Below are 27,208 nucleotides of genomic sequence, written 5' to 3' on the forward strand. Positions count from 1 at the left end.
TGAAACTAGGAGGGACAACATCTGCTGAAGCTGAAAGCTGATTGGCTGAAGCCTCTCTGCACTGACACGTGATTGGTAGATCAGAGCTCAACCCAGTTTCTGTTTTCAGGAAATGAAACTCACACAGTTGCTGTGACTGAGAGCAGAAATGGAGCAGAATCAGATGGACCGAGAAACTTTGTCCTGTTCGATCTGTTTGGATCTACTGAAGGATCCGGTGACGATTCCCTGTGGACACAGCTACTGTATGAACTGTATTAAAAGACACTGGGATGAAGAGGGTCAAAAACGAATCCAGAGCTGCCCTCAGTGCAGGAAAACCTTCATACCGAGGCCTGTTCTAGAGAAAAACATCATGTTTGCAGCTTTAGTGGAGCAGCTGAAGAAGACTGGACTCCAAGCTGCTCCTGCTGATCACTGCTATGCTGGACCTGAAGATGTGGCCTGTGATTTCTGCACTGGGAGAAAACTGAAAGCCATCAAGTCCTGTTTAGTCTGTCTGGCCTCTTTCTGTGAGAAACACCTTCAGCCTCATCATGAAGTGGCTCCTTTAAAGAAACACAAGCTGGTGGAGCCGTCCAAGAACCTCCAGGAGAACATCTGCTCTAAGCATGATGAGGTTATGAAGATGTTCTGCCGCACTGATCATAAGTCTATCTGTTATCTTTGCTCTGTGGATGAACATAAAGGTCATGACACAGTGTCAGCTGCAGCAGAAAGGACTGAGAGGCAGAGAGAGCTGGAGGAGAGACGAGGAAACATCCAGCAGAGAATCCAGGACAGAGAGAAAGATGTGAAGCTGCTTCAACAGGAGGTGGAGGCCATCAATCACTCTGCTGATAAAACAGTGGAGGACAGTGAGAAGATCTTCACTGAGCTGATCCGTCTCCTCCAGAAAAGAAGCTCTGATGTGAAGCAGCAGATCAGATCCCAGCAGGAAACTGAAGTGAGTCGAGTCAAAGATGTTCAGGAGAAGCTGGAGCAGGAGATCAGTGAGCTGAAGAGGAAAGACGCTGAGCTGGAGCAGCTCTCACACACAGAGGATCACAACCAGTTTCTCCTCAACTACCCCTCACTGCCAGCACTCAGGGAGTCGACACACTCATCCAGCATCAACATCTGTCCTCTGAGACACTTTGAGGACGTGACAGCAGCTGTGTCAGAGCTCAGAGACAAACTACAGGACGTCCTGAGAGACTCATGGACAAACATCTCACTGATGGTCACTGAGGTGGATGTTCTACTGTCAGAACCAGAACCAAAGACCAGAGATGGATTCTTAAAGTATTCATGTGAAATCACTCTGGATCCAAACACAGCAAACACAATGCTGGTTCTATCAGAAGGGAACAGGAAGGTTACAGTGATGAAACAACCTCAGTCTTATCCAAGTCATCCAGACAGATTCACTAATTACTGTCAGGTTCTGAGTAAAGAGAGTCTGACTGGACGTTGTTACTGGGAGGTGGAGTGGAGCGGGTTATGGGTTTATGTAGCAGTAGCATACAAGAATATCAGCAGAGCAGGAGGTGGGAATGAATGTATATTTGGATATAATGACAAATCTTGGGCTTTAGATTGTGAAAGTTCTAAATTTGGTCACAACAACATCTGGACCTCCGTCTCAGGTCCAGTTTCCTCCAGAGTCGGAGTGTACCTGGACCACAGAGCAGGTATTCTGTCCTTCTACAGCGTCTCTGAATCCATGACTCTGATCCACAGAGTCCAGACCAGATTCACTGAGCCGCTACTGGCTGGAGTTCGGGTTTGGAACATTGGAGGTTCTGCAGAGTTCTGTAAACCCAAATAAATTTTCTCCCTGATATTTTCTTTTGTCTGCAAAGTGATTTATCAATCAGAGAAATAGAGATGTGTTAAAATGGTCTTAAAGTTTCACTTGTTTCGTGTTTGAAATGAACATTTTTCTCTCTGAAGCTGTTATTAGACTGTTAACCTGAAAACCTTCATGAAGCCTCAGATTCTCTGTAAAAACTCTGAAAAGACTGTAATGAATGAAAACAGAAGAAAATAAATGAATTCATATAATCTGAAGTCAAATGAGTCTGAGTCGTTTTATTACAGGCAGAAACTCTGACGTAGAGATAAAACCAGATATTTGGTTTTTAAACATATAAATAAAATGATTAAAATACTGAAACAAGACAGAAAGTCTTTTCCATAAATTAATCCGACTGTCAGGATTCACTTTCCTTTCTAATCCCTGAATGTTCTTCCAGAATCTCACAGATTTATAAACTTTGTTTTGTAAAAAGAGACATTTTAATATTCTGTTCACAAGTTTGTATTTTGCAGAATGAAAACAATCTTTGCTCTGATGGATCATCCAGGTTTCATCCTGGTTTTCCAGGTTCCTGTAATTTAGATCAAATTTTGCTCCAATAAAACATTAAAAACATTTTATTATATCCTGACTTCACTTTGGAATCACAGCTGTAAAGTTTAATGCAGATTTCCTCATTATAGTCTTTAAATTAATCACTCTGCTTCATTTTTCACTCACTAAAAAGCAAAAGTAATGAAGATGTTGAGCTCATTTGATCTGTTTTCCACCTGGCATTTGGTGATCTGTGCTTTATAATGAAGTCTTAAATGCTGGAGTTTCCCACAGTCTGTCATGAGCACCTGAACGCCTCACAGCTGCGTTGAAACGTTTCCTCCTGCAGCCTGAGGCGAGTCAGTGGGAACAACAGGCTGCGTACGTTCAGCTCAGAAAGTTGAATATTTCTGCTCCTGAATTCAGGCAGAAAACAAAGTCAGCTCCATTTAAACATATATTTATGAAGTTTATGCCAAAGACATGAAAAACAACACGACCTGAAATCAGTTGGTTCCAGATCTCAGTGTTTGTTCCCTCAGTTATGAGATATGAAATTAAAGATTTTAGTTTTTTACTATAAAACTGTTTATTACTGTATATTTTCTTAGTGTTGGTGATGAAATCAGAATCATTCTGTGACTTATTTACTCTGGTGTTTAAAAAGTTGTTACATTTTTATTTTAATCGTATTAATCTGTAATTTTATTGTTTTATGTTGTTAAACTCAGATTTTTACATAGTGAAAATTAAAAACAAACATTTTTATTAATTAATTTTGCGTGAAATAGATTATCACTGCTGGACACAAAACAAATCTTATAAGAGTTAATGTAAGAATATTTATTGTTTTCAATCAAAAATCCTTATTTTAGTTTGTAGTTACCTCAGATTAAAGTTTTCATCTTTTCTTCCTTTAAGGAAAAACTGCTCAGCTTAATGGTTTGTTTGGGTGAATTGACCCTTTAATATAAACTGGCAGCAGGTTCAGAGTTTACAGTAACTGAACACAAATCCATCATCATTCCTGCTGGAGGCAGATTCAATGTTTCTGTCCTCTCTGCACCTGGATTATAAAACCCTGGATCCACTTCCGGTTTCTCTTCCTGCGTTTGGAAACAACCTGACATCTGTAGAGACTAAAGCTACTGATAAATCTAACATTTGAGAACAAACAGTCAACAAACCGGAAATGATTGGCCAAATAAAATCTCTGTCTTTGTAAATGCCGCCACCTAGTGTCCAACTGCAGGTAATACAGAGCAGGAGAGAAGCGTTTATGTTTTAGTAAGTTTTAGTCTGTGGACGTAATCTGTCAGTCACTCTAGGCGGTTTGTCAGGAACTGACCAATCGACGGTCGCTATTTGTCCAGAAGTCCACGCCCCTTATCAGGAGGAACATTTCCAAAACCCAAACAGAGTCTGGAATAAATGGATCAAGGCCTGCAGGCTGCAGCCAACCTCATGTTCGGCTGAATGAAGCTGAACTAACACGTTTGTCTGCACTAAAGTAAACTGGTTGTAAACATCATAATGACACAGAATGATAGTCAAACCAATAATCAATAAGTAAAGGCAGTTCTATGGCATGATGACAATGTCATGCAGTAGCTGCTGTATTTACATTTAAGCACCTTTTCATGCTAATTTTTATTTTTAGCATCTTTCTGAAGGCTGATTTTCTCTTTTTCTTTAAAGTCGTCTCTCACTGGTTTTGTACGATTAAATGCTGCCTGACTGCATTTAATCACATTTACATCCAGGGAGAGGTAGAGTCCCTCACTCTCCATCTGGCTGAGGAAGATTTGGGCTTATTGTTGTTTCCCATAAATAATCTCTCAGACCTGATGATGATCCACAGAGGATTTTCCTGCCTGTCGACTCAAAAGGCAGAAATGACTTGAAATAAGCATTGAGTTTCACTACCATCCATCCATCCATCCATCCATTTTCTTCCGCTTATCCGGGGTCGGGTCGCGGGGGCAGCAGCTTCAGAAGGGAGGCCCAGACTTCCCTCTCCCCAGCCACTTCTTCCAGCTCCTCCGGGGGAATCCCAAGGCGTCCCCAGGCCAGCCGAGAGACGTAATCCCTCCAGCGTGTCCTGGGTCTTCCCCGAGGCCTCCTCCCGGTGGGACGTGCCCGGAACACCTCACCAGGGAGGCGTCCAGGAGGCATCCTTACCAGATGCCCGAGCCACCTCAACTGGCTCCTCTCGACGTGGAGGAGCAGCGGCTCTACTCTGAGTCCCTCCCGGATGACCAAGCTTCTCACCCTATCTCTAAGGGAGAGCCCAGCCACCCTGCGGAGGAAACCCATTTCGGCCGCTTGTACCCGTGATCTCGTTCTTTCGGTCATGACCCAAAGCTCATGACCATAGATGAGGGTGGGAACGTAGATCGACCGGTAAATCGAGAGCTTCGCTTTTTGGCTCAGCTCTCTCTTCACCACGACGGACCGGTACAGCGCCCGCTTCACGGCAGACGCTGCCCCAATCCGCCTGTCGATCTCCCGCTCCCTTCTTCCCTCATTCGTGAACAAGATCCCCAGATACTTAAACTCCTCCACTTGAGGCAGGACGACCCCCCTGACCTGGAGAAAGCACTCTACCCTTTTCCGGCTCAAGACCATGGCCTCGGATTTGGAGGCACTGAGCCTCATCCTGGCCGCTTCACACTCGGCTGCGAACCGCTCCAGTGAGAGCTGCAGATCACGTTCCGATGAAGCCAACAGGACCACATCATCCGCAAAAAGCAGAGATGCGATCCTAAGGCCACCAAAACGGATCCCCTCAACACCTCGGCTGCGCCTAGAAATTCTGTCCATAAAAGTAATGAACAGAATCGGTGACAAAGGGCAGCCTTGGCGGAGTCCAACTCTCACCGGAAACGAGCCCGACTTACTGCCGGCAATGTGGACCAGACTCTGACACCGGTCATACAGGGACCTGACAGCCCGTATCAAAGGGCCCGGTACCCCATACTCCCGGAGTACCCCCACAGGGCCCCCGAGGGACACGGTCGAACGCCTTCTCCAAGTCCACAAAACACATGTAGACTGGTTGGGCGAACTCCCATGCACCCTCCAGGACCCAGCTGAGGGTGTAGAGCTGGTCCAGTGTTCCACGACCAGGACGAAAACCACATTGCTCTTCCTGAATCCGAGGTTCGACTATCCGACGGACCCTCCTCTCCAGGACCAATGAATAGACCTTACCAGGGAGGCTTAAGAGTGTGATCCCCCTGTAATTGGAGCACACCCTCCGGTCCCCCTTTTTAAACAGGGGGACCACCACCCCAGTCTGCCAGTCCAGGGGAACTGCCCCCGATGTCCATGCGATATTGCAGAGTCGCGTTAGCCAACACAACCCCGCAACATCCAGAGCCTTAAGGAACTCCGGGCGGATCTCATCCACCCCCGGGGCCCTGCCACCGAGGAGCTTTTTGACTACCTCGGCGACCTCGTCCCCAGAGATTGGAGAGCCCAGCCCAGAGTCCCCATGCTCAGCTTCCTCAACAGAAGGCATGTTGGTGGGATTGAGGAGGTCTTCAAAGTATTCCGCCCACCGGCCCACAACGTCCCGAGTTGAGGTCAGCAGCGCACCATCCCCACTATAAACAGTGTTGGTGCTGCACTGCTTCCCCCTCCTGAGACGCCGGATGGTGGACCAGAATCGCCTCGAAGCCGTACGGAAGTCTTTCTCCATGGCCTCTCCAAACTCCTCCCACGCCCGAGTTTTTGCCTCAGCGACAACCCGAGCCGCATGCCGTTTCGCCCGCCGGTACCCATCAGCTGCTTCTGGAGTCCCACAGGCCAAAAAGGCCCAGTAGGACTCCTTCTTCAGCTTGACAGCATCCCTCACCGAAGGTGTCCACCAACGGGTTTGAGGGTTGCCGCCGCGACAGGCACCAACAACCTTGCGGCCGCAGCTCCGATAAGCCGCCTCGGCAATGGAGGCACGGAACATGGTCCACTCAGACTCAATGTCCCCCACCTCCCCCGGAACGTGTTCGAAGTTCTGCCGGAGATGAGAGTTGAAGCTCCGTCTCACAGGGGACTCCGCCAGACGTTCCCAGCAGACCCTCACTACACGTTTGGGCCTGCCAGGTCTGACCGGCTTCCTCCCCCACCACCGGAGCCAAGTGGACAGCTCCGCACCTCTCTTCACCCGAGTGTCCAAGACATACGGCCGCAAATCCGATGAGACGATGACAAAGTCAATCATCGAACTGCGGCCTAGGGCGTCCTGGTGCCAAGTGCACATATGGACGCCCTTATGCCTGAACATGGTGTTCGTGATGGACAATCCGTGACGAGCACAGAAGTCCAACAACAGAACACCGCTTGGGTTCAGATCGGGGGGGCCGTTCCTCCCAACCACGCCTCTCCAGGTCTCACTGTCATTGCCCACGTGAGCGTTGAAGTCTCCCAGTAGAACAAGGGAGTCCCCAGGAGGGGCACTCTCCAGTACCCCCTCTAAGGACTCCAAGAAGGGTGGGTAATCTGAACTGCCGTTCGGCCCGTAAGCACAAACAACAGTCAGAACCCGTCCCCCACCCGTAGGCGGAGGGAGGCTACCCTCTCGTTCACCGGGGTGAACCCCAACGTACAGGCGCCCAAATGGGGGGCAACAAGTATGCCCACTCCAGCCCGGCGCCTCTCACCGTGGGCAACTCCAGAGTGGAAGTACGTCCAGCCCCTCTCAAGGAGACTGGTTCCAGAACCAGAGCCATGCGTCGAGGTGAGGCCGACTATTTCTAGCCGGAACCTCTCAGCCTCGCACACTAGCTCCGGCTCCTTCCCCACCAGAGAGGTGACGTTCCACGTCCCAAGAGCCAGCTTCTGCAGCCGAGGATCAGACCGCCAGGGTCCCCTCCCTTGGCTGCCGCCCATAGCACAATGCACCCGACCCCTTTGGCCCCTCGGACAGGTGGTGAGCCCATCGGAATAGTTTCACTACATCAATGTACAATGTAGTTTCACTACATCTGCCATTATTTGTTTGTCTGAGGTTTGATATACTTCTGCATTATGACGTCAGTTTTCTTCTTCTACTTCTTCTTCATGTGAGAGGAGGGTGAGTGGAGAGCGGAAGACGAGCGAAAGTGCGAGCGATTGTATCTTTTCTATCTTTGACTTTTTTCTTACTGTTTTTTCACTAGGTGTTTATGTTAATTGTTTAGTTGTGATTTTGTGTTAGTTTTTTCACGTTTTTAGGGGTTTTTGTTTGGGTTCGGGTGTGGCCGTCTGGCGTGCCTAGCTCGCCGTCTGGCGTGCCTAGCTGGCCGGCGTCTGACGACGCCATGGTGGTTGGGCTTTGTCCACGCTAACGCGGAAGAACGGCGTCAAGGCGGGCGCCGGTTCTCCGTGTAGCGTGGAGGAAGCTTGCTTGGCTCAACATCTGGTAGAGGTAGGCGTTTCTGTCAACGGCCTGTTTTTACAAGTGACGCCGCTCACCTTGCCTTCAACTAAGGTCACCTTATCGAATGTACCTCCTTTCATTAGTGACGAGTTTTTGATCAAAGAGCTCTCTCGACACGGTAAGGTAGTTTCACCGGTGAAAAGTACCCTCTGGGTGCAAATCACCGTTTTTAAAACATGTTGTCTCCCATAGGAGACAACTGTTTATGATACTGAATCGGAGGGATGAGAAACTCAACCTCCGATTTCATGTTAGAGTAGATGATTTTGATTACATCCTGTTTGCCACGTCCTCTAACATGAAGTGTTTTGGTGGCGGTCAGGAGGGGCACATTATTAAAATGTGTCCCGACAGGGCCGGGCCGGCCCCGCCGAGTGCAAAGCAGCAGCCCGCTGCTGGGGAGCCCACCTGCTGATGCTGGAGCAGCGGAGGATCCCGCGGCGGAGGAACCCGCGGTGGTGGCGGGGGAACCTGCTGCAGAGGAGCAGGCGGAAGGGACGTTTGAGGTGTCGGTAGTGGAAAGTGACAAAAGTGTGAAAATTAATGTAGGTGCAGGAAAGGATGAGAGCACAGTGTTGTGTGGTGATGGGGTGAATGGTGGTGGTGAGTGTGAAGTGGTTGAGAGGGATGGTGTGCAGGGAGAGCAGCAGGTGGAGGTGAGGGCCGATGAGGATCATATAGTGTGTGGAGATCAGGGAGAGAAAGGAGGTTGCAGGTGGAGGAACAGAACAGTGCAGAGTTGATTTTTGGAGCTAGAGTGGCTGGAGAGACAGGTGAAACAGAGGAGGCGATGGAACTGGACGCTTCAGCCCCGTTAAAGAGGCGAAGCAAAAGGAGGAATGTGGTGGCTGCTCTGCAGGCCAGTAAACAGGCCAGCAAGCTGGCTGCAGAGAGGAAAGAGCTGTCAGACAGTAGCGACGCTGAGAGTTGGGTTTCTGACATCAGCGAGGTTTCTGTATCTCAAAATAGCAGCAAACAACCTAGATACCCTGTAGAGGCTTTTAAACCATTTTTAGAGGATTGTAAAGGGGTGAAAGGAGTAAAAATTGGAAGCATTTTTCCTAATTTAAAAACGTTTCTCTACTCAGCAAGATACTATATTAGGAACAAAGAACTTTCAGGTTTGACAGATACAGTAATTTTTAGACTAAAGAAAAAAGTGACTCAAGTTAGAAAACAACTTTCGAGTTAAATGATGCACAATAGATTTTTAACATCATTTATAGTCTTCTTGTATTTTGTTTTTAGCTTCTTACCCAATATGGATTCTTTTAAAATAGCATCTTAAATCTTAACGGGGCCAGGGAGGCTGAAAAACGAGCTTTAATTTATCAAATGTTGAACCAAAAGAAATTTGACGTAATTTACCTGCAAGAAACACACAGCGATCATTTAATAGAGACAGACTGGGTCATAGAGTGGAGGGGGGGGGGGGGTCATTTTAGGTCACGGCACCTCTCAGAGTGCAGGGGTGGGCTTCCTCTTTTCCAGAGCGTTCACCCCAAACTCTATAGAAATTGAACATGTTATTCAGGGGAGGTGTCTTTTAGTTAAGACAAAGTTTGATTGTTTTACTATAGTTTATATTAATATTTATGCTCCTATCACCAATGCAGAGAAAAAGCGTTTTTATGATAAAATTGGGGAACGGTTGGGTGATTGTGGGTCTGAGGACTTTGTTTTTATAGGTGGGGATTTTAACTGCACTGAAAACGAGTTTTTAGACCGTAATCATGCATCCAGCAGCCCAACATGCTCTGCGGCAGCTGGTCTCATCTCACGGCCTGGTGGATGTATGGAGCAGGATGCATGCAGGCTCCAGGCAGTACATGGTCCCACATTAAAGAAAATAGAATCTCTTTAGCCTGTCTTGATCGGTTTTATTGTTTTAAACACAATTTTAATGTGTTTAAAACATGCCAGATTTTACCGGTGGCTTTTACAGATCACTCGTTGGTTTTAGGTAGTGTTTTTATCAAAAATATTTTACCTAGAAGCGCTTACTGGCATTTTAACTAAGCCTTAACTTATGATTGGGGTTTTAAACAGCTATGGGGTTTAAACGATGTACAGTGCACTATTTCTAATCAGGGAGAACTAAATTATAACAAGCTGCTAATGTAAATATTTATTGTTTTTATTTGGTTTTCATTGACCTGATTATTATGCAACAGTTTATTGTTAAATCGTTGTAAATAAATGTTTTGTAAAAAAAAAAAAACTTTTTCTTCTTCTTCTTTTCTATTATCAAGCAACTTTAAGGTGCATACAGCCACCTACAGTACATGAGTAGGAACACAACCTCACACCCATTATACATCAAGTCAATTAGTTATTATCTATAGATGAGTGGCCTTTAGTACTTATCCTGGTTTAGTTTATGGTTTATGTTTAAATATCTAAAGTTAGACTAAACATTTGATCCCTGTGAAGTTACAGGTTTTATTTTAAGGTTCAAGGTGAACATAAGAGAATAAACTCTGTAAATATTTAACCATTGATTATAAATGAGGAGACAAAGGTTAGATTCCCAGTTCTGCTCCCTCAGCTTCCTGATCTAAATCTGTGTTCAGCTCCTCTCTGAGCAGTTTGATTATTAATGTTTCTTTCTGCTTCATGTCATGGAGCTTTGCTACATCTAGACAAACTGCTGCTATTCACTCTATTATCCTGAGCTTCTTTTGTTTTAAACCAATGTAAACAAAGTCCAGGGTTCATAATTCCTCCACTTCCTAAATCCTCTTTGATACTTAGATGAGGAATCATCAGACTCAGAGTAAAAAGGTTCAACTTTCATTTATCCTTTTCTGCATGTATGTATTTTGGAAAATATCAGCTCTAACACTGTTGCTTTTTCTTCACTGCTTCCTGCTGCTGTTACATCACTAATTAAAACAGGAACAACCAGAGTCTGTTCTTACACCATTCATTCTGTTAACCCTCTTCCACATTTTCCCTGAGCCTGATATTCCTGCTCTTCTTCCTGCTCTTAAACGCATCTTGAAACTGGGAGGAACAACAGCTGCTGAAGCTGAAAGCTGATTGGCTGAAGCCTCTCTGCACTGACACGTGATTGGTAGATCAGAGCTCAACCCAGTTTCTGTTCTCAGGAAATGAAACTCACACAGTCGCTGTGACTGAGAGCAGAAATGGAGCAGAATCAGATGGACCGAGAAACTTTGTCCTGTTCGATCTGTTTGGATCTACTGAAGGATCCGGTGACGATTCCCTGTGGACACAGCTACTGTATGAACTGTATTAAAAGCTTCTGGGATGAAGGTGAGGAGAAGAAAAGCTGCCACTGCCCTCAATGCAGAGAGACATTCACACCGAGGCCTGTTTTAAAGAAGAGCACCATGCTAGCAGCTTTAGTGGAGCAGCTGAAGAAGACTGGACTACAAGCTGCTCCTGCTGATCTCTGCTATGCTGGACCTGAAGATGTGGCCTGTGATTTCTGTACTGGAAGAAAACTGAAAGCCATCAAGTCCTGTTTATTCTGTCTGGCCTCTTACTGTGAGAAACACCTTCAGCCTCATTATGATGTGGCTCCTTTAAAGAAACACAAGCTGGTGGAGCCGTCCAAGAACCTCCAGGAGAACATCTGCTCTAAGCATGATGAGGTGATGAAGATGTTCTGCCGCACTGATCAGAAGTGTATCTGTATTATCTGTTTAATGGATGAACATAAAGGTCATGACACAGTGTCAGCTGCAGCAGAAAGGACTGAGAGGCAGAGAGAGCTGGAGGAGAGACGAGGAAACATCCAGCAGAGAATCCAGGACAGAGAGAAAGATGTGAAGCTGCTTCATCAGGAGGTGGAGGCCATCAATCACTCTGCTGATAAAACAGTGGAGGACAGTGAGAAGATCTTCACTGAGCTGATCTGTCTCCTCCAGAAAAGAAGCTCTGATGTGAAGCAGCAGATCAGATCCCAGCAGGAAACTGAAGTGAGTCGAGTCAAAGATGTTCAGGAGAAGCTGGAGCAGGAGATCAGTGAGCTGAAGAGGAAAGACGCTGAGCTGGAGCAGCTCTCACACACAGAGGATCACAACCAGTTTCTCCTCAACTACCCCTCACTGCCAGCACTCAGGGAGTCGACACACTCATCCAGCATCAACATCCGTCCTCTGAGACACTTTGAGGACGTGACAGCAGCTGTGTCAGAGCTCAGAGACAAACTACAGGACGTCCTGAGAGACTCATGGACAAACATCTCACTGATGGTCACTGAGGTGGATGTTCTACTGTCAGAACCAGAACCAAAGACCAGAGATGGATTCTTAAAGTATTCATGTGAAATCAACCTGGATCCAAACACAGCGAACACAAAGCTGGTTCTATCAGAGGGGAACAGGAAGGTGACATGGATGGATCAACATCAGTCTTATCCAAGTCATCCAGACAGATTCACTAATTGGCTTCAGGTTCTGAGTAAAGAGAGTCTGACTGGACGTTGTTACTGGGAGGTGGAGAGGAGCGGGTCATGGGTTTATGTAGCAGTAGCATACAAGAATATCAGCAGATCAGGAGATGGGAATGAATGTATATTTGGATATAATGACAAATCTTGGGCTTTAATTTCTTCCCAAAAACATTATGAATTTGGTCACAACAACAACTGGACCTCCATCTCAGGTCCAGTTTCCTCCAGAGTCGGAGTGTACCTGGACCACAGAGCAGGTATTCTGTCCTTCTACAGCGTCTCTGAATCCATGACTCTGATCCACAGAGTCCAGACCAGATTCACTGAGCCGCTACTGGCTGGAGTTTGGTTTTGGAACATTGGAGGTTCTGCAGAGTTCTGTAAACCCAAATAAATTTTCTCCCTGATATTTTCTTTTGTCTGCAAAGTGATTTATCAATCAGAGAAATAGAGATGTGTTAAAATGGTCTTAAAGTTTCACTTGTTTCGTGTTTGAAATGAACATTTTTCTCTCTGAAGCTGTTATTAGACTGTTAACCTGAAAACCTTCATGAAGCCTCAGATTCTCTGTAAAAACTCTGAAAAGACTGTAATGAATGAAAACAGAAGAAAATAAATGAATTCATATAATCTGAAGTTAAATGAGTCTGAGTCGTTTTATTACAGGCAGAAACTCTGACGTAGAGATAAAACCAGATATTTGGTTTTTAAACATATAAATAAAATGATTAAAATACTGAAACAAGACAGAAAGTCTTTTCCATAAATTAATCCGACTGTCAGGATTCACTTTCCTTTCTAATCCCTGAATGTTCTTCCAGAATCTCACAGATTTATAAACTTTGTTTTGTAAAAAGAAAAACATTTTAATATTCTGTTCACAAGTTTGTATTTTGCAGAATGAAAACAATCTTTGCTCTGATGGATCATCCAGGTTTCATCCTGGTTTTCCAGGTTCCTGTAATTTAGATCCAAGTTTCAAATTTTGCTCCAATAAAACATTAAAAACATTTTATTATATCCTGACTTCACTTTGGAATCACAGCTGTAAAGTTTAATGCAGATTTCCTCATTATAGTCTTTAAATTAATCACTCTGCTTCATTTTTCACTCACTAAAAAGCAAAAGTAATGAAGATGTTGAGCTCATTTGATCTGTTTTCCACCTGGCATTTGGTGATCTGTGCTTTATAATGAAGTCTTAAATGCTGGAGTTTCCTGCATGTCAAACCCTCATTATGACGACTACAAGCTCCGCCCATAATGTCAGACCCTCATTATGACGGCTACAAGCTCCGCCCATAATGTCAGACCCTCATTATGATGGCTACAAGCTCCGCCCATAATGTCAGACCCTCATTATGATGGCTACAAGCTCCGCCTCCTGCCTTCACCTTTTATCAATGATTTTGAAAACTGAAAATAAATGTCTACTTTTCTCTCTCTGACTTTCTTCAATAAAACAAACTGATTACAGAGAAATGTGGAAAGTTTTCTGTTAATTATAAATTGTGAGTTCTGATGTTTGGCTTCTCCTTCATAGAGAATAATCTGATTTCTGCTGCAGAAATATTATATTTAAGCTTCTATTAAACTGATCAGTTAATCTGTCAATGCAAACAAACATCAAGTCAATTAGTTATTATCTATAGATGAGTGGCCTTTAGTACTTAGTGTTGGAGCTATTTATTCTTTATCCACTTGAATTTTGTTAGTTTATTCTTAAATTAATATTTTTTGTATTATTTATGGAGTTTATTTGTAGGTTAATAATTGTAGATTTTATTTTTAGTTTTATTTTCTTATATATTGTCTAAGTAAACAGGAAGTGATGTGGGTTGGTCCACTTCCTGTAAGTGAAGTGGTGAAGGACCAGCAGGCATTTGGGGCCGATGGTTTTTACCAGAGAACAAAGGGAAGTTTGAACTCTGTCATTTCTTGCTGAAATGTGAAAGTAAACCATCCAGAACAATCTACAAGTTTGGACATTGAACCTTCTTTTGCCTGTAGAGAAACGTGACCCCAGAGCCTTAGTGGAGGCTTGGTGGGACTTTGATTGGATGTTTGGTGTGGAAAACAATCACCACGACACTTATCCTGATGTAGTTTATCATTTATATTTAAGATATTTAAAGCAAGATTTCAGTGAAGTTACAGGTTTTATTATAATATATATTCCATAACTTGAGAATAAACTCGGTAAATATGTAATTCCTGGTCTTGAATGAGGAGACTGTGTTGTTCAGTGGTGGAAATGAGACTCGGTCAGAAACTCCCAGCCGCAGAGGTTCTCCTTTAATAAACTCTCACAAACCTCATCAAGCCGCTGATTTAGAAAACATGAGTCCAAACAACCTGTGACGGTTCTGGAGTTAGGGAGACAAAGTAGATCTGTCTCAGTCCATAGAAGCAGTGGCGCATACTTATGACATCACTAGCAATAACTCGTGCTCTCTTAAAGAGACACTACACAATTACGGTTGTTACAAGACGGGTTGTTTCCAGTTCTGTTCCTTATTCTGCAGGCTGTAAAACCCTGATCACCCTCCCTCAGGCTTCTGCAGATTTAAATCTGTGTTCAGCTCCTCTCTGACCACAGATCTCCTCATTTCCTCCTCTGAAGACCTAAAACAGAAACACAGCTCTGACACACCTGTAACAGGAACAAGAAGAGCAACAAGGTGCTGCAGATTTCCATGTTTTCCAGTCAGGCTAACATATATTAGGATGAACATTAACATGCTTTAGAAGACTAAACCCCCAGATCTGGAAAAAGAAGTGTGATGTTTGAAAAATACTAAATATCTGTAAAATATCTATAAAATTCAGCAGGTTGTGAGGATTTGATTTGCACAGACTCCTTTCAAAGATCCACACAAACTGCTGCAGCCGCTGTGTTAACACTAAGGACTCCTCCCTGTTTTAATGGAGACACAAATGCAGTTTAGTAGCTAATAGATGAGGAATCATCAGATTCAGAGTAAAAAGGTTCAACTTTCATTTATCCTTTTCTGCATGTATGTATTTTGGAAAATATCAGCTCTAACACTGTTGCTTTTTCTTCACTGCTTCCTGCTGCTGTTACATCACTAATTAAAACAGGAACAACCAGAGTCTGTTCTTACACCATTCATTCTGTTAACCCTCTTCCACATTTTCCCTGAGCCTGATATTCCTGCTCTTCAAGAAACGTTGAAACTGGGAGGAACAACAGCTGCTGAAGCTGAAACCTGATTGGCTGAAGTCTCTCTGCACTGACACGTGATTGGTAGATCAGAGCTCAACACAGTTTCTGTTCTCAGGAAACGAAACTCACACAGTCGCTGTGACTGAGAGCAGAAATGGAGCAGAATCAGATGGACCGAGAAACTTTCTCCTGTTCGATCTGTTTGGATCTACTGAAGGATCCGGTGACGATTCCCTGTGGACACAGCTACTGTATGAACTGTATTAAAAGCTTCTGGGATGAAGGTGAGGAGAAGAAAAGCTGCCACTGCCCTCAATGCAGAGAGACATTCACACCGAGGCCTGTTTTAAAGAGGAGCATCATGCTAGCAGCTTTAGTGGAGCAGCTGAAGAAGACTGGACTCCAAGCTGCTGCTGCTAATCACTGCTATGCTGGACATGAAGATGTGGCCTGTGATTTCTGCACTGGAAGAAAACTGAAGGCCATCAAGTCCTGTTTATTCTGTCTGGCCTCTTACTGTGAGAAACACCTTCAGCCTCATTATGATGTGGCTCCTTTAAAGAAACACAAGCTGGTGGAGCCGTCCAAGAACCTCCAGGAGAACATCTGCTCTACGCATGATGAGGTGATGAAGATGTTCTGCCGCACTGATCAGAAGTGTATCTGTATTATCTGTTTAATGGATGAACATAAAGGCCACGACACAGTGTCAGCTGCAGCAGAAAGGACTGAGAGGCAGAGAGAGCTGGAGGAGAGACGAGGAAACATCCAGCAGAGAATCCAGGACAGAGAGAAAGATGTGAAGCTGCTTCAACAGGAGGTGGAGGCCATCAATCACTCTGCTGATAAAACAGTGGAGGACAGTGAGAAGATCTTCACTGAGCTGATCCGTCTCCTCCAGAAAAGAAGCTCTGATGTGAAGCAGCAGATCAGATCCCAGCAGGAAACTGAAGTGAGTCGAGTCAAAGATGTTCAGGAGAAGCTGGAGCAGGAGATCAGTGAGCTGAAGAGGAAAGACGCTGAGCTGGAGCAGCTCTCACACACAGAGGATCACAACCAGTTTCTCCTCAACTACCCCTCACTGCCAGCACTCAGGGAGTCGACACACTCATCCAGCATCAACATCCGTCCTCTGAGACACTTTGAGGACGTGACAGCAGCTGTGTCAGAGCTCAGAGACAAACTACAGGACGTCCTGAGAGACTCATGGACAAACATCTCACTGATGGTCACTGAGGTGGATGTTCTACTGCCAGGACCAAAGACCAGAGATGGATTCTTAAAGTATTCATGTAAAATCACTCTGGATCCAAACACAGCAAACACACAGCTGGTTCTATCAGAGAGGAACAGGAAGGTTACAGTGATGAATCAACATCAGTCTTATCCAAGTCATCCAGACAGATTCACTGATTACTGTCAGGTTCTGAGTAAAGAGAGTCTGACTGGACGTTGTTACTGGGAGGTGGAGAGGAGCGGGTCATGTGTTTATGTAGCAGTAGCATACAAGAATATCAGCAGATCAGGAGATGGGAATGAATGTATATTTGGATGTAATGACAAATCTTGGGCTTTAAATTGTAAAAGTTCTGAATTTGGTCACAACAACATCTGGACCTCCATCTCAGGTCCAGTTTCCTCCAGAGTCGGAGTGTACCTGGACCACAGAGCAGGTATTCTGTCCTTCTACAGCGTCTCTGAATCCATGACTCTGATCCACAGAGTCCAGACCAGATTCACTGAGCCGCTACTGGCTGGAGTTTGGTTTTTCTGGACTGGAGGTTCTGCAGAGTTCTGTAAACCCAAATAAATTTTCTCCCTGATATTTTCTTTTGTCTGCAAAGTGATTTATCAATCAGAGAAATAGAGATGTGTTAAAATGGTCTTAAAGTTTCACTTGTTTCGTGTTTGAAATGAACATTTTTCTCTCTGAAGCTGTTATTAGACTGTTAACCTGAAAACCTTCATGAAGCCTCAGATTCTCTGTAAAAACTCTGAAAAGACTGTAATGAATGAAAACAGAAGAAAATAAATGAATTCATATAATCTGAAGTCAAATGAGTCTGAGTCGTTTTATTACAGGCAGAAACTCTGACGTAGAGATAAAACCAGATATTTGGTTTTTAAACATATAAATAAAATGATTAAAATACTGAAACAAGACAGAAAGTCTTTTCCATAAATTAATCCGACTGTCAGGATTCACTTTCCTTTCTAATCCCTGAATGTTCTTCCAGAATCTCACAGATTTATAAACTTTGTTTTGTAAAAAGAGACATTTTAATATTCTGTTCACAAGTTTGTATTTTGCAGAATGAAAACAATCTTTGCTCTGATGGATCATCCAGGTTTCATCCTGGTTTTCCAGGTTCCTGTAATTTAGATCCAAGTTTCAAATTTTGCTCCAATAAAACATTAAAAACATTTTATTATATCCTGACTTCACTTTGGAATCACAGCTGTAAAGTTTAATGCAGATTTCCTCATTATAGTCTTTAAATTAATCACTCTGCTTCATTTTTCACTCACTAAAAAGCAAAAGTAATGAAGATGTTGAGCTCATTTGATCTGTTTTCCACCTGGCATTTGGTGATCTGTGCTTTATAATGAAGTCTTAAATGCTGGAGTTTCCCACAGTCTGTCATGAGCACCTGAACGCCTCACAGCTGCGTTGAAACGTTTCCTCCTGCAGCCTGAGGCGAGTCAGTGGGAACAACAGGCTGCGTACGTTCAGCTCAGAAAGTTGAATATTTCTGCTCCTGAATTCAGGCAGAAAACAAAGTCAGCTCCATTTAAACATATATTTATGAAGTTTATGCCAAAGACATGAAAAACAACACGACCTGAAATCAGTTGGTTCCAGATCTCAGTGTTTGTTCCCTCAGTTATATGAAATTAAACATTTTAGTTTTTTACTATAAAACTGTTTATTACTGTATATTTTCTTAGTGTTGGTGATGAAATCAGAATCATTCTGTGACTTATTTACTCTGGTGTTTAAAAAGTTGTTACATTTTTATTTTAATCGTATTAATCTGTAATTTTATTGTTTTATGTTGTTAAACTCAGATTTTTACATAGTGAAAATTAAAAACAAACATTTTTATTAATTAATTTTGTGTGAAATAGATTATCACTGCTGGACACAAAACAAATCTTATAAGAGTTAATGTAAGAATGTTTAATGTTTTCAATCAAAAATCCTTATTTTAGTTTGTAGTTACCTCAGATTAAAGTTTTCATCTTTTCTTCCTTTAAGGAAAAACTGCTCAGCTTAATGGTTTGTTTGGGTGAATTGACCCTTTAATATAAACTGGCAGCAGGTTCAGAGTTTACAGTAACTGAACACAAATCCATCATCATTCCTGCTGGAGGCAGATTCAATGTTTCTGTCCTCTCTGCACCTGGATTATAAAACCCTGGATCCACTTCCGGTTTCTCTTCCTGCGTTTGGAAACAACCTGACATCTGTAGAGACTAAAGCTACTGATAAATCTAACATTTGAGAACAAACAGTCAACAAACCGGAAATGATTGGCCAAATAAAATCTCTATGTCTTTGTAAATGCCGCCACCTAGTGTCCAACTGCAGGTAATACAGAGCAGGAGAGAAGCGTTTATGTTTTAGTAAGTTTTAGTTTTTCCTCTCCTTGGGCTGCCACCTTATCGTGGTGGAGGGTTTGAGTGTCCCAATGATCCTAGGAGCTATGCTGTCTGGGGCTTTATGCCCCTGGTAGGGTGACCCAAGGCAGACAGGTCCTAGGTGAGGAACCAGACAAAGCGCAGCCCGAAGACCCCTATGATGAACACAAACTTTGGACTTCGTTTTCCCTCGCCCGGACGCGGGTCACCGGGGCCCCACTCTGGAGCCAGGCCTGGAGGTGGGGCACGATGGCGAGCGCCTGGTGGCCGGGCTTTTACCCACGGAGCCCGGCCGGGCTCAGCCCGAAGAGGAGACGTGGGTCCCCCTTCCGATGGGCTCACCACCTGTCCGAGGGGCCAAAGGGGTCGGGTGCATTGTGCTATGGGTGGCAGCCAAGGGAGGGGACCCTGGCGGTCTGATCCTCGGCTGCAGAAGCTGGCTCTTGGGGCGAGGAACGTCACCTCTCTGGTGGGGAAGGAGCCGGAGCTAGTGTGCGAGGCTGAGAGGTTCCGGCTAGAAATAGTCGGCCTCACCTCGACGCATGGCTCTGGTTCTGGAACCAGTCTCCTCGAGAGGGGCTGGACGTACTTCCACTCTGGAGTTGCCCACGGTGAGAGGCGCCGGGCTGGAGTGGGCATACTTGTTGCCCCCCATTTGGGCGCCTGTACGTTGGGGTTCACCCCGGTGAACGAGAGGGTAGCCTCCCTCCGCCTACGGGTCGGGGGATGGGTTCTGACTGTTGTCTGTGCTTACGGGCCAAACGGCAGTTCAGATTACCCACCCTTCTTGGAGTCCTTAGAGGAGGTACTGGAGAGTGCCCCTCCTGGGGACTCCCTTGTTCTACTGGGAGACTTCAATGCTCACGTGGGCAATGACAGTGAGACCTTGAGAGGCGTGGTTGGGAGGAACGGCCCACCCGATCTGAACCCAAGCGGTGTTCTGTTGTTGGACTTCTGTGCTCGTCACGGATTGTCCATCACGAACACCATGTTCAGGCATAAGGGCGTCCATATGTGCACTTGGCACCAGGACGCCCTAGGCCGCAGTTCGATGATTGACTTTGTCATCGTCTCATCGGATTTGCGGCCGTATGTCTTGGACACTCGGGTGAAGAGAGGTGCGGAGCTGTCCACTGACCACTACCTGGTGACGAGTTGGCTCCGGTGGTGGGGGAGGAAGCCGGTCAGACCTGGCAGGCCCAAACGTATAGTGAGGGTCTGCGGGGAACGGCTGGCGGAGTCCACTGTGAGACGGAGCTTCAACTCTCATCTCCGGCAGAACTTCGAACACGTTCCGGGGGAGGTGGGGGACATTGAGTCTGAGTGGACCATGTTCCGTACCTCCATTGCCGAGGCGGCCTATCGGAGCTGCGGCCGCAAGGTTGTTGGTGCCTGTCGCGGCGGCAACCCTCGAACCCGTTGGTGGACACCTTCGGTGAGGGATGCTGTCAAGCTGAAGATGGAGTCCTACCGGGCCTTTTTGGCCTGTGGGACTCCAGAAGCAGCTGATGGGTACCGGCGGGCGAAACGGCATGCGGCTCGGGTTGTCGCTGAGGCAAAAACTCGGGCGTGGGAGGAGTTTGGAGAGGCCATGGAGACAGACTTCCGTACGGCTTCGAGGTGATTCTGGTCCACCATCCGGCGTCTCAGGAGGGGGAAGCAGTGCAGCACCAACACTGTTTATAGTGGGGATGGTGTGCTGCTGACCTCAACTCGGGACGTTGTGGGCCGGTGGGCGGAATACTTTGAAGACCTCCTCAATCCCACCAACATGCCTTCTGTTGAGGAAGCTGAACCTGGGGACTCTGGGTTGGGCTCTCCAATCTCTGGGGACGAGGTCGCCGAGGTGGTCAAAAAGCTCCTCGGTGGCAGGGCCCCGGGGTGGATGAGATCCGCCCGGAGTTCCTTAAGGCTCTGGATGTTGCGGGGTTGTGTTGGCTTACGCGACTCTGCAATATCGCATGGACATCGGGGGCAGTTCCCCTGGACTGGCAGACTGGGGTGGTGGTCCCCCTGTTCAAAAAGGGGGACCGGAGGGTGTGCTCCAATTACAGGGGGATCACACTCTTAAGCCTCCCTGGTAAGGTCTATTCAGGGGTCCTGGAGAGGAGGGTCCGTCGGATAGTCGAACCTCGGATTCAGGAAGAGCAGTGTGGTTTTCGTCCTGGTCGTGGAACACTGGACCAGCTCTACACCCTCAGCAGGGTCCTGGAGGGTGCATGGGAGTTCGCCCAACCAGTCTACATGTGTTTTGTGGACTTGGAGAAGGCGTTCGACCGTGTCCCTCGGGGGTCCCTGTGGGGGGTACTCCGGGAGTATGGGGTACCGGGCCCTTTGATACGGGCTGTCCGGTCCCTGTATGACCGGTGTCAGAGTCTGGTCCGCATTGCCGGCAGTAAGTCGGGCTCGTTTCCGGTAAGAGTTGGACTCCGCTAAGGCTGCCCTTTGTCACCGATTCTGTTCATTACTTTTATGGACAGAATTTCTAGGCGCAGCCGAGGTGTTGAGAGGATCCTTTTTGGTGGCCTTAGGATCGCATCTCTGGTTTTTGCGGATGATGTGGTCCTGTTGGCTTCATCGGAACGTGATCTGCAGCTCTCACTGGAGCGGTTCGCAGCCGAGTGTGAAGCGGCCGGGATGAGGCTCAGTGCCTCCAAATCCGAGGCCATGGTCTTGAGCCGGAAAAGGGTAGAGTGCCTTCTCCGGGTCAGGGGGATCGTCCTGCCTCAAGTGGAGGAGTTTAAGTATCTGGGGATCTTGTTCACGAATGAGGGAAGAAGGGAACGGGAGATCGACAGGCGGATTGGGGCAGCGTCTACTGTGAAGCGGGCGCTGTACCGGTCCGTCGTGGTGAAGAGAGAGCTGAGCCAAAAAGCGAAGCTCTCGATTTACCGGTCGATCTACGTTCCCACCCTCATCTATGGTCATGAGCTTTGGGTCATGACCGAAAGAACGAGATCACGGGTACAAGCGGCCGAAATGGGTTTCCTCCGCAGGGTGGCTGGGCTCTCCCTTAGAGATAGGGTGAGAAGCTCGGTCATCCGGGAGGGACTCAGAGTAGAGCCACTGCTCCTCCTCGTCGAGAGGAGCCAGTTGAGGCTCGGGCATCCGGTAAGGATGCCTCCTGGACGCCTCCCTGGTGAGGTGTTCCGGGCACGTCCCACCGGGAGGAGGGGAAGACCCAGGACACGCTGGAGGGATTACGTCTCTCGGCTGGCCTGGGAACGCCTTGGGATTCCCCCGGAGGAGCTGGAAGAAGTGGCTGAGGAGAGGGAAGTCTGGGCCTCCCTTCTGAAGCTGCTGCCCCCGCGACCCGACCCCGGATAAGCGGAAGAAAATGGATGGATGGATGGATGGATATTTTACCAATGTATGTATGTATGTATGTATGTATGTATGTATGTATGTATGTATGTATGTATGTATGTATGTATGTATGTATGTATGTATGTATGTATGTATGTATGTATGTATGTATGTTTCTTTAACTTTTGTCTCTCTAGACTTTAACAGCAACACCCTGAAAGAATGTAATTATTCTTTACTATTTGTTTTTATTAGTATGTTTTAATATTTGTCATTGAGTTTACGTCCATATGTATGTTCATGTTATTTGTTTGAAATAAAGTTATTAAAAAAAGTTATAGAAGACATTTTAAATGATGTCAGTCTGTTTAAAATGTCTGCACTTTAGCTGACTGCTGTTTACAATGACATTCAGTGAGTCCCTCAGTATTTCATTAAAGCTCTACTGCTGTTAAAAAAAAGAGGCAGTGGCGCATACTTATGACATCACTAGCAATAACTCGTGCTCTCTTAAAGAGACACTACACAATTACGGTTGTTACAAGACGGGTTGTTTCCAGTTCTGTTCCTTATTCTGCAGGCTGTAAAACCCTGATCACCCTCCCTCAGGCTTCTGCAGATTTAAATCTGTGTTCAGCTCCTCTCTGACCACAGATCTCCTCATTTCCTCCTCTGAAGACCTAAAACAGAAACACAGCTCTGACACACCTGTAACAGGAACAAGAAGAGCAACAAGGTGCTGCAGATTTCCATGTTTTCCATTCAGGCTAACATATATTAGGATGAACATTAACATGCTTTAGAAGACTAAACCCCCAGATCTGGAAAAAGAAGTGTGATCTTTGAAAAATACTAAATATCTGCTAAATATCTATAAAATTCAGCAGGTTGTGAGGATTTGATTTGCACAGACTCCTTTCAAAGATCCACACAAACTGCTGCAGCCGCTGTGTTAACACTAAGGACTCCTCCCTGTTTTAATGGAGACACAAATGCAGTTTAGTAGCTAATAGATGAGGAATAATCAGATTCAGAGTAAAAAGGTTCAACTTTCATTTATCCTTTTCTGCATGTATGTATTTAGGAAAATATCAGCTCTAACACTGTTGCTTTTTCTTCACTGCTTCCTGCTGCTGTTACATCACTAATTAAAACAGGAACAACCAGAGTCTGTTCTTACACCATTCATTCTGTTAACCCTCTTCCACATTTTCCCTGAGCCTGATATTCCTGCTCTTCTTCCTGCTCTTAAACGCATCTTGAAACTGAGAGGAACCAATGTCTGCTGAAGCTGAAAGCTGATTGGCTGAAGCCTCTCTGCACTGACACGTGATTGGTAGACCAGAGCTCAACCCAGTTTCTGTTCTCAGGAAATGAAACTCACACAGTCGCTGTGACTGAGAGCAGAAATGGAGCAGAATCAGATGGACCGAGAAACTTTCTCCTGTTCGATCTGTTTGGATCTACTGAAGGATCCGGTGACGATTCCCTGTGGACACAGCTACTGTATGAACTGTATTAAAAGACACTGGGATGAAGAGGGTCAAAAACGAATCCAGAGCTGCCCTCAGTGCAGGAAAACCTTCATACCGAGGCCTGTTCTAGAGAAAAACATCATGCTAGCAGCTTTAGTGGAGCAGCTGAAGAAGACTGGACTCCAAGCTGCTCCTGCTGATCACTGCTATGCTGGACCTGAAGATGTGGCCTGTGATTTCTGCACTGGGAGAAAACTGAAGGCCATCAAGTCCTGTTTATTCTGTCTGGCCTCTTACTGTGAGAAACACCTTCAGCCTCATTATGATTCAGCTACATTTAAGAAACACAAGCTGGTGGAGCCGTCCAAGAACCTCCAGGAGAACATCTGCTCTAAGCATGATGAGGTGCTGAAGATGTTCTGCCGCACTGATCATAAGTCTATCTGTTATCTCTGCTCTGTGGATGACCATAAAGGTCATGACACAGTGTCAGCTGCAGTAGAAAGGACTGAGAGGCAGAGAGAGCTGGAGGAGAGACGAGGAAACATCCAGCAGAGAATCCAGGACAGAGAGAAAGATGTGAAGCTGCTTCAACAGGAGGTGGAGGCCATCAATCACTCTGCTGATAAAACAGTGGAGGACAGTGAGAAGATCTTCACTGAGCTGATCCGTCTCCTCCAGAAAAGAAGCTCTGATGTGAAGCAGCAGATCAGATCCCAGCAGGAAACTGAAGTGAGTCGAGTCAAAGATGTTCAGGAGAAGCTGGAGCAGGAGATCAGTGAGCTGAAGAGGAAAGACGCTGAGCTGGAGCAGCTCTCACACACAGAGGATCACAACCAGTTTCTCCTCAACTACCCCTCACTGCCAGCACTCAGGGAGTCGACACACTCATCCAGCATCAACATCCGTCCTCTGAGACACTTTGAGGACGTGACAGCAGCTGTGTCAGAGCTCAGAGACAAACTACAGGACGTCCTGAGAGACTCATGGACAAACATCTCACTGATGGTCACTGAGGTGGATGTTCTACTGTCAGAACCAGGACCAAAGAGCAGAGCTGGATTCTTAACGTATTCATGTGAAATCAACCTGGATCCAAACACAGCAAACACAATGCTGGTTCTATCAGAGGGTAACAGGAAGGTTACAGTGATGGATCAACATCAGTCTTATCCAAGTCATCCAGACAGATTCACTGATAGGTTTCAGGTTCTGAGTAAAGAGAGTCTGACTGGACGTTGTTACTGGGAGGTGGAGTGGAGCGGGTCATGTGTTAATGTAGCAGTAGCATACAAGAATATCAGCAGATCAGGAACTGGGAATGAATGTAGATTTGGATATAATGACAAATCTTGGGCTTTAGATTGTAAAAGTTCTAAATTTGGTCACAACAACATCTGGACCTCCATCTCAGGTCCAGTTTCCTCCAGAGTCGGAGTGTACCTGGACCACAGAGCAGGTATTCTGTCCTTCTACAGCGTCTCTGAATCCATGACTCTGATCCACAGAGTCCAGACCAGATTCACTGAGCCGCTACTGGCTGGAGTTTGGTTTTCCTGGGCTGGAGGTTCTGCAGAGTTCTGTAAATCCAAATAAATTTTCTCCCTGAAATTTTCTTTTCTTTTGTCTGCAAAGTGATTTATCAATCAGAGAAATAGAGATGTGTTAAAATGGTCTTAAAGTTTCACTTGTTTCGTGTTTGAAATGAACATTTTTCTCTCTGAAGCTGTTATTAGACTGTTAACCTGAAAACCTTCATGAAGCCTCAGATTCTCTGTAAAAACTCTGAAAAGACTGTAATGAATGAAAACAGAAGGAAATAAATGAATTCATATAATCTGAAGTCAAATGAGTCTGAGTCGTTTTATTACAGGCAGAAACTCTGACGTAGAGATAAAACCAGATATTTGGTTTTTAAACATATAAATAAAATGATTAAAATACTGAAACAAGACAGAAAGTCTTTTCCATAAATTAATCCGACTGTCAGGATTCACTTTTGTTAGGTTCAAACCCCAAACATTTTTAAACATCGCACTGAAAGGAAGAACACATAGACAAGTTATGTGGTTTTAATCGCGAGGAGACTTGTATAGTTACAATCTCCCAACACACTCTGACAAGTCTCCGCTCTGCCTTGCTTTTTATTTCTTTAGGAATGCCCTAATTACACTATTGTTTCAACCGCTGAAGGTTGGGGGTAACCGGTTGAAACAGGAATATATTTCATTATCAGTACTATGCATATAAGCAAGGTTATAATATTATGCATGCAAGCGAAGGTTATAAGTAGAACATTCCATTCCGCTGATCATGCGGAGAGCGGCCGTGCCCGCTTCCCTATCTTAATGCAACATTCTGTGATAAAAGTATGTAGAATTTTTCTAACATTTCCCTCCTGTTTATCACATTTAGATGTGTTTATCATCACTTCACAATTGCTTCAAAGAGATTTTTAATTGTAAGTTCACACTTCACATCATTATGTTTACACTTGGAGGACATTAGACTGGAGTCATCTGGTCATCTGGGTTTGGATCCAGGTCGGGGAAGTTCAGGGACATCTCTTCTTCACGTCTTCTTTTCTTTCTGGGTCATCGGTCTCATTTGTGGACAATAAGGCGTAAACCTGCTATTCCATAGGGGATATAGCTGTAGTTATTAACCTGTTAATTAAAGCCCAAAGACAGGGAATACAACAACATCCACACAAGGTCAGAATAGCTGCAAAGACAGCAATAGACAATAGCAATAGCGTCCCACATTTCTGTGTCAACTCCAGAATGGTCTTTCATTTTGCCGATCAGGGACTTTAGTCCTTCAATGGCCTTGGTCAGGCTGCCATACAGCACCTTTTTCAGCCAGTAGCATGTCAAGAGCAATTCTGTTCTGGAAAGCCATCAAAGAGGTAGCTGACAATTGTTGGTGCACTGCTTGGAAACCATGCTCTGTTTTGTTCCCTAGCCTTTGGACATTGTAGTGGATGTAGTTGATTCTGTCTACATTTTTATTAGGTGTGACTGGAAAAAAGGCTGAAATAATCGGCAGGCTTTCAAACCCTGCAGCAATTTGGTCTGCCAGTTTATACTCGTCTGGTACACCTCTAGGGATTCCTATACTATCTATATATGTTGGGTCGTCCTTGACCTTGACCTCTCTTATTTCTAGTTGGCCATAGGCTAGGAAAACTGTTTTGGTTTTTTCTACCAATTCTTCAGCTGACATGGGAAATATGGATATAGGCAATAGAAGTGTAATCAATGCACAGTGTCCTGTGGTGTTGTAGGGTAACCTGTCAAACAGTCTATCGTTACCACACCACCACCAGACATCGCTCCGGGAAACAGGTTTAAAATGGGTTGAGTTCACTGGTATGATGGTCTGACACTGTGTAGCATTCAAGTGTCCCAGTTGACGTCCTG

General features: G+C 45.4%; 5 protein-coding genes across 5 annotated transcripts in view; all 5 read left to right on the forward strand.

The window, feature by feature from the left end:
* Nucleotides 1-27,208, forward strand: part of dnajc1 (DnaJ (Hsp40) homolog, subfamily C, member 1) — a 274,202-nt gene that overhangs the window by 168,311 nt on the left and 78,683 nt on the right. The gene's annotated exons all lie outside the window — the stretch shown is intronic.
* On the forward strand, nucleotides 131-2,052 carry LOC145548033 (tripartite motif-containing protein 16-like). Its single transcript, XM_081598474.1, has one exon. The coding sequence runs from the start codon at nucleotides 149-151 to the stop codon at nucleotides 1,808-1,810; it is 1,662 nt and encodes a 553-aa protein (XP_081454600.1). The 5' UTR covers nucleotides 131-148; the 3' UTR covers nucleotides 1,811-2,052.
* On the forward strand, nucleotides 10,173-12,813 carry LOC145548042 (tripartite motif-containing protein 16-like). The gene has a single exon (XM_081598502.1). The coding sequence runs from the start codon at nucleotides 10,904-10,906 to the stop codon at nucleotides 12,569-12,571; it is 1,668 nt and encodes a 555-aa protein (XP_081454628.1). The 5' UTR covers nucleotides 10,173-10,903; the 3' UTR covers nucleotides 12,572-12,813.
* On the forward strand, nucleotides 15,477-17,415 carry LOC145548088 (tripartite motif-containing protein 16-like). Its single transcript, XM_081598648.1, has one exon. It carries the CDS (start codon nucleotides 15,518-15,520, stop codon nucleotides 17,171-17,173), a length of 1,656 nt encoding a protein of 551 aa, XP_081454774.1. The 5' UTR covers nucleotides 15,477-15,517; the 3' UTR covers nucleotides 17,174-17,415.
* LOC145548067 (tripartite motif-containing protein 16-like) lies at nucleotides 23,401-25,629 on the forward strand. Its single transcript, XM_081598566.1, has one exon. It carries the CDS (start codon nucleotides 23,721-23,723, stop codon nucleotides 25,380-25,382), a length of 1,662 nt encoding a protein of 553 aa, XP_081454692.1. The 5' UTR covers nucleotides 23,401-23,720; the 3' UTR covers nucleotides 25,383-25,629.

The sequence above is a fragment of the Poecilia reticulata genome, chromosome 17 (assembly GCF_904066995.2).
Source record: "Poecilia reticulata chromosome 17, P_reticulata-male-v2, whole genome shotgun sequence".
NCBI classification, from domain to species: domain Eukaryota; kingdom Metazoa; phylum Chordata; class Actinopteri; order Cyprinodontiformes; family Poeciliidae; genus Poecilia; species Poecilia reticulata.